The 7,854-nt window shown below is 35.8% G+C and overlaps 1 protein-coding gene across 1 annotated transcript; it reads right to left on the bottom strand.

Moving 5' to 3' along the window:
* Positions 1–5,411: 5,411 nt before the first annotated feature.
* Positions 5,412–6,728, bottom strand: LOC131310806 (uncharacterized). The gene has a single exon (XM_058338016.1). It carries the CDS (start codon positions 6,336–6,338, stop codon positions 5,547–5,549), a length of 792 nt encoding a protein of 263 aa, XP_058193999.1. The 5' UTR covers positions 6,339–6,728; the 3' UTR covers positions 5,412–5,546.
* Positions 6,729–7,854: the final 1,126 nt, after the last annotated feature.

Here is a 7,854-nt window from a genome sequence, read left to right as displayed (position 1 = left end):
TTCCCGCGTTCATTACCAAAAAAAAAAAGATTTCTGAGTGGAAAATTCTTTTTTCTTTTTTTAGGCAAAATAAATGGAAAATGCTTTGGGAAATAAATGTTTGCAATCAGGAAGGGCCGACGTGTGGGTTTCTCGTGTTCCAAGTGCATAGTGAGACATAGGATGGGCATCCATTGGATGACTTCAAACACATTTGCATCCGTAGCTGCTCATTCAAAAGTGGGTCGTTTTGCCAACCATCTATTAGAAGGCAAGGGAGGACAAGGACCCCCACTCAATTTTGTAGAATCACACTAGTTTTCTTACATATTTCAATTATACCCAATAAATTTATAATAGTGTTTGAATAAAATTAATCTGAATTTCCTGTGTGTAATTTGTCTAACTTAGCATGTATGTCAAACCAAACATAAGGCTTGGTTTGGTTTAAATTTTTACGTTCTTTTTTGTGAACACACCCATTTTTGGTAGTAATTAATAAGAAAATCTGTAATCGCCTTCGGGCTTTCCATGATTAATGGATTGTCATTTTAAAAAATAAATAAATAAATAAGGTGAGAAAAATGTAAACATACATGCTAAGTTTAATTAAACAAGACGAGAAAAAATGTAAAATGGTACTAGTGAAATTCATTACTATTGTTCTTGTGATGTTATTACCAATATGTATCCCCATTAATTCAAATTTTTGGGTCCGCTACTGTTAGAAAGTACAGTAATACGTTAGTGCGCTCTTGAGACATGATCACGTGACGCTCACAACCCTTAGTCAAACAATCTTGTGGAATCCTTACAAATGAACTCAATGAAAGAATCATTATCAAAATGACAAAAGATGCGATCAAATCTCGATGCCACTACAAGATTTTTATATAGGAGTACTAATTTTTTTAGTGATAATAATTCGTCTGTCTCTTAACCAGCTAGACTCGATCACCTGATCGATTAGAAATTTTGACTCCGTTCTTATAAACCTTTTACCACTTGAGAGAATAATAATTAGAGACTTGTAGAATGACTTGGACACCAAGGCTTAACCTGAAACTTGCCCATCAAGTTAGGCCATTCCACACGCATAAAACGCACCACTCCTTGAGTAGAGAGGCACACACAATCTCATATATAGGATTAATTAGCATCTCTAATCTCTTCATAATTCTTCTCTCCATTGTCCATACCCTCAATAATCTTCTTGTGGGTCCCACCTCCAAGACCACACCAATTATTCAAATCAATCATATCTCGTAGAATCATGCACGATGAACTTTGTCCCTTTGAAAAATCAGTTTCATAGAATATGTATAGTTTACTTTAAAAAAAATCGTGTTTCCTAAAATAAAAGGAAAAATATGATCGTAAGCTAGCTTAAACTTTCCATTTTGGGAAACAAAATTTGATTTGTTAACGTGTTTATAGATGTCCGATGAATTTGATTTTTTGCACATATGAAGACCTTGCGGATTTTACAAGATGAATGACTCCAAATACTGGCGTTGGCTCGGAAGTGAGACTCATGAAAGGAGTATTGAGGGTACGGAGAGATGGATTTTGGAGAGGAGCTGATCCCAATCTCATACCATAAAAATTCTACAATCCACTTAACTTCCATGATTTGAGCTTAGCCATTTCGTTGTGCAACCAACTGACAAAGCCGTCTTTGTGTTGAAAACACAGGTAGCAAAACTCTGGCTCCAAATTTGTTCAAGAAAACAAAGAAACTGCTTAGCCTTAAATTTGGAAAGAACAAAAATGACAGAAGAAGAAGTGTCGTGAATAGAGAAATTATGGACACTATTTATGCCTAGTACCTTGGTTCCTTCTTCAAATCAGGAGGAGTCTGTTTCTTGGTCTTTGAGTGCTACAGGTTTCCATTCAGTCAGCTTGGCAGGCTCCGAGCGACCAACTGCCTAAAGTTCGATGGTACAATATAATGTGGTTTAAACATTGTGTTCCAAGACGGGCCATCATTCAATGGATTGCTGTTTGGGGAAGGTTATCTACTAAGGACAGATTGAATACAAAGATGGGGGTTGTTTGGTGATACCAGATGTGTTCTGTGTAGTAATATGGTTCAGAAAATCATGACCATTTGTTTTTTACATGTCCTTACTCTTCGCAATTGTGGAAACAGATGATGCTAAAGAGTATCTCAAGAATCCTGCTGGCTTAGGGGTTGTACCGGATTAGGAATAACTTGAAGGGGATGGTCTGCCTCAGATTCTGTATAAACTTTCATTTCTAGCTACTCTCCACTATGTCTGGAGAGAGAGGAACTTGATGATTTTCTAGCAAAAACCTGAGTGTGTGGATGCTGTGGTGCGAAGACTTTTGATAGATTTGAGGGACTGTGTGAGCTTTTGGAGCTAGGCATATTGAGAAAACGGTCACCAATTAATCAGAACTTGTGTTTTGGCAGGGAAGTTTGCTCCAAGGTTTTGATGTCTCCTTAGCGTCCAAGTTCCTTGCTTTTGGTTGTTGTGCCTTTGGTGGACTTGCTTTGTTTAGGTTTGCTGGTTGTTTGTTTGTCTGCTTGTTTTGCTTAGCTCTGCAAGAAGTGTTTAGGTTCTGTTTTCTTTGATTGTACTCAGGGACTTGCCGCATGTTTCCATGTTCCCACGGGGGTTTGTTAAGTAAAATCTTAACTTACCCGAAAAGAAATGTACCACTTAGATAGCTTAGTTACAAGGCCAGTTCTGAGATTTTGGAGGCCTAAGACGATCTTCGAAAGTAAGGCCTTTAATAATTGTAAACGGAAATCAAATAAAAAGTCGATCACACTAAGTAATTTTGATTCACATATAGTATTTGTTTGGAATGGGAGGTACTGGAGTAGTAGCATTTAAGGGGAAAAAAAGATGCATCTATGCACCCACCACACTGAATAATTTTGAAGTCCCCAGAGATTTTTGGCGATCCCGCGACATTTTTTTCCTCATTTTTCTTTTGTTTTTTCCTGCGTTTTATTTTTCTGGGCCATTGGGCCTTAAGTGTAAAATGTATTATTGGGTTTAAAATTGGGTCTTAAAACAACACATATATACTAGGTCCTAAAAATAAGTGGGGCCCTATTTTTTGACATTTTTGGGGGGCTTAAGGCCCCTGCTTTTTGGGCCTTAGTCCAGAGCCGGCAGTGCTTAGCTAAAAACCTGGTCTCGTTTGATTCGCGGATTAACTGCCTGGGATAGGACTAACAGCATCTCCAGCCTTGACCCATTTTAAGACTCAAATTTAAAAATTGGACAAAACCCACAAAAATCTCTCTCCAATCTTTGACCCAAACCCTTCCCCATTTTGGGTTTTACCCATTTTTTTGTCCAAATTTGAGACAACTTTTGCCTTGATCCATTTCTCCAACGGCTAGTTAGAGAGAGAGAAAGAGGGAGATGTGTAAAATTTGGGTTTGATGGTTGGAGATGTGTCTACCCAAAATGGGTTTTTACCCAAAATTTGACTCAAATTTGAGAAAAAATATGGGTGAAGGCTGAAGATGCTCGAATTATACCTAATCCTGATTTATCCCATGTTTGGTTTCCGAAATAACTGTCGGGATTATGGATTAATTTTATCTCTATATGGGGGGTACTACTGTACTATATTATCCTAGGGGGAGGTGGGATTATATATGGAAGATTAATGAAGGAAGGATTATTTTAAAAAATATTGAGATTGATTTCAAAAAGTATTTTCAGAATTATTTTCTTTAATATTAATTTCAGAAAATAATGTAATTTTTTTTAAGATAAATATTTTCAAAACTTTTTTATTTTTCAAAAATGTTTTACAAAAAATTTTTAAAAAAAACTACTTTCAAAACTTTCTTGTTTTTCAAAAATTATTTTTGTTAAAAAAATATGAAATTTTTTTTAACACTTTCTTTTCAAAAAAAAAAAGATTTCAAAAACTATTTTGTTTGAAAAATGTTTTCAAAACTAGTTTTTTTTTCCTTTTCAAAAATCAATTTTCAACTTTTTTAAGAATTTTTTTTCAAAAATTAGTTTAAAAAACTTTTCCCAAATTGGTTTGTAATAAAAATGTTTCCCAAAATTATTTAAAAAAAATGCTTCTTTTTCAAAACTTTCTTTTTTCAAAAAATGTTTTCCAGTTTGTTTGTTTTTTTAGAAAAGGACTATTCCTTAGCCCATAATTAATCCCACGAGAATCAAACATGAGATTGGGTGAAATTAGGGATGAAATTAATCCAAGACAAATAATCCAATGACTATTAATTCAAGAACTGTTAATTCCGTTATTTTCAGTTCGCGAATCAAACGAATCATGACCCAAGTAAAAGTTGGCCTATGATGAGGTAGGCTAATACAAACAACATATTGATTTATCCTTTTTGATAATTCAATCAAGTATCCAAACCAGCTTACGTGCACCTCGGTAACAACATATTGATCTTATGACAAAGACCCTCTGATTGGCCAATTTCTAAGACCACTCCTGATCAGATGCAGCTCTTTTAGACTTGCTAGATAGATAGAACAAAAAGAGGAGGCTTAGTCAAAGGATTCCTTAGTCAAAGGATTCCTTAGTCAAAGGAATAACTATAATCTTTTATACATACAGGAACAGAAAAAAGCAAAAGGAAATATAACATTTACTCCAGTTTTTATTCTTTTGGCATACCAAAAAATCAAACGACAAAAATGAAAGCAAAGCATGGCAGGAACCATGAAATAAGGGCACCTTGTTTCTCTGTCCCCCAACCCTTTGACAAGTTCGATATTCTTGAAAACTTGTACCTACCTACCTATGACCAAACCAATTAATCGAAGTTACCTCTCCTTGGAACCTGCCTTCAAACTTACCGTAATAATAAGGAATTTAGAACCAAGCAAAACTAGTTGTACATGTTTGGCTGGTTTGGTTAAAAACCCAATTAAACTAGGCTTGTTGTGTAACAAGTTGAGTTTAATGGACTATATGCATTATGGAAGTCATTAAATTTGAACTCTCGATTCAATAAACATATACATGTACGAGAGTATACAAGAGCTACCTACTTGAGCCTTGCGACAACAATATCAATAAAAACCCGGCTTTACCAATCAACAAAACCACTAGCCAGCAAGAAAATATGGTATCAAATAGTATTGGTTTGAGTGACCTGCGGGATAAGTGTTTGATAGATTTGTTGAAAGCTAGTTCAAATAAACTTGTTACGTAAAGAAGTTAATCCTGAACACATTCAGGATTCATTTCATTAAAAATAAAAATAAAGCCTAGTTTAGCTTGTTATCAACTTAAAAGCCGAATTTCAATAACCAGGCCAGCAGCAGTTTATATCCTCAACTCGACTACTATGACTCAGTTTACAACAAGAGAGTCTAGCTAGCTAGTTAGTTTCACATGATATTTGTTGACTACAGTACAGAGTTTGATCTAAGCCAACTGTTGCTAACTAATGGAACAATCGATAAGCTTATATAGGAGATAGGAATTTATAAACAAACAAATAGGAGTACTAGCTACTGTATTTTAAACAGGTAGGTAGGTAGGTTAGGTAGTACATTAATGCAGAAATTGTACGTACCCACAAATCATTTCTTTTTCTTCTTAGCCTTACCGTTACAAAACAATGAACCAAACCCAAACAGACTTGTTACACTCCCTTTGTCTATGCCTATGCAACTGTAAGGGATATTCAAAACAGGACTGAATCGAACTCCGACACCATTACTACTATTAGATCTGAAATTCTTCATCACCGGAGACCTTTTCGGCGAAGCATAGGGATAAGGTCCATGTCCAGAGGAATAAGGCAATGATCGTGAATTTAACGCGGTGACCGGAGATTGTTTGGACGAGTTCTGCTTCTGATTATTCTTCGAAACCCCCGTTTGTTTCAGATTAAGTGACGATCCTGTCGAATTGCTCCGCGATAAAAACTGTAACGACCGGAGTAAGGCTTTACTCCGAAAACTCTCACCGTTCAGACTGCTGCTTCGGCTGTACTTCCAAAATGATTTCGGTAATGGCTTCGGATCCTCTGCATCGAATTCGGTGCGCAAAAACTCTTTCAGTTTCTTTTTCTTGGTTCCCTCATTGGCATTTTCAAAAGCACTTGTTGCCTCACACTGTTTGGTTTCGTTGGGAGGAGCCGTGACGTGCTTCTTGATCTCGACGGGGAGGATTTTCCCGTTGGAGAAAATGTCGTCGGCAGAGGAGAGATTCGTGAAGTTGTTTCCAATGCAGAAGTTGAAGTCGAAATGGAAATCGAAGAGAGGGGGCTCGATCGGGACGGTGTTTGTGGTGTTGAGGTAATGAGAGAATGAGATTCTTGGACTGGAAACTAAACTAGAAATCTCTGAGGAGCACACATCAACTGCCATTGCTTTTGTTTGTTTCTGAATTGTACAAGAAAACAAGAAGATAATCCAAAGACGAAACGAACACTGAATTTACGTGCCTCGATATCAACGTGGGCTGCAGTTAGATCCGAGGCACGTACGGCTAAGTGAACAGTACCATATCAGACTCCACACTTTACTTTTGATGCTCAAGAATGGTGAATTGTGTGTTACAAGAAAGAAAGAATATATATATATATATAGTGATGAATGTGGAGTGGGTTTTGAATTGGAGTCAAAAGAGAAAAGGGAAAGTGAAAATTTGGGTTGTCGGGATGGGATGGGAGTATGCTTTTTTGCTTTTAGTAGAGCATCTGGAAGATTTTTGCCAGTGGAGATCAGAGTATGTTGGTGAGGCAGCAGAGTATACTCTGTTTTTATGCTCTGTTTGAATGAGGCAGAATATAAATTGAGGTTTATACTGTACATTTTTTTTTTATTATTATCAGAATTTATACTGTACATTTATTAGAGGGATAAATAAGGTAAAAGAGGGGAGAGGGAAATGGGTTAAAGTTACTCGAGAATTTGGGCCACCGAAAGGCTATGAAATGAAAGGATCATGTCACGTATAGGGGTTTCCAAAGCAACTTTTTTCTAGTAGGAGTATTAGAGAGGGAGGGGGAATTATAAGGCAGTTTCGGAGTATTATGAGACATCGTCATGTGATGTTTTTTAGATATTACAAATTGCAAAACACGTAATGCAGGTCCTTATTTTTTAAATACTTACAAAAATATATTTTTATGTTGTCACGTTCTATTAATTGGGCACATTATTTTGACGACATAACACAATATAATTGATTTGAAAGAAACAAATGTTTACATTACAATTGTATATATTTTATACTCCTCAATCCTCACCTACCCCATTAAATTTACTGTTACTTGATTTCACAGGGTCTCATTCCGCTTAAACTTTTTCTACAAGTTAATATTTTGTCTTTATTTAAATTTTTTTTGCGATTGTTCATTTTGAACTAATTTTTTTACTTTTCGATTCATCTCATCGGGAAAGTGAATTTTTTTTAAGTGGTCATTATTCAAAATATTTGGATAAAAGTAAAATTTTCTTGCTTTTTCGATTCGTCTATTCGTCTCGATGAGACAAATCAAAAAGTCAAAACAATTTGATGCAAAACTAACAAACGAGATAAGAATTCAAACGCGAACAAAACAAGAAAGAAACTCAAAAAAAACAAGAGAAACTCAATAAGGACTTCACCTTTGGTCCCCGTTTGTTAACCCCTTTCGGCCTTGGGATTGGACTAACATTCCCAATGGCTTCATAATATCTTGTTTGGTAACCCAAAACTATTCTGGACTATGAATTTCATGGAATTAGCATGATCCTAAATTGGGGGTATTACCAATACCCTTTGGAACTTGGTATTCATAGTTCAATTCCAACTCTTTTTCATTATCGATTTCTTCTATCAATCCAATCTCATATCAAACAAACATGATATTAATAATCTCATCATCTAATCTCATCT

Source organism: Rhododendron vialii, chromosome 12a (genome assembly GCF_030253575.1).
Source record: "Rhododendron vialii isolate Sample 1 chromosome 12a, ASM3025357v1".
NCBI classification, from domain to species: Eukaryota; Viridiplantae; Streptophyta; class Magnoliopsida; order Ericales; family Ericaceae; genus Rhododendron; species Rhododendron vialii.
Note: the sequence above shows the minus strand (reverse complement) of the source record. Positions and strands in the feature narration are given on the sequence as shown.

Coding starts and splice junctions, on each gene's coding strand:
- LOC131310806 (XM_058338016.1), bottom strand. CDS start 6,338: ATGGCAGTTGATGTGTGCTCCTCAGAGATTTCTAGTTTAGTTTCCAGT.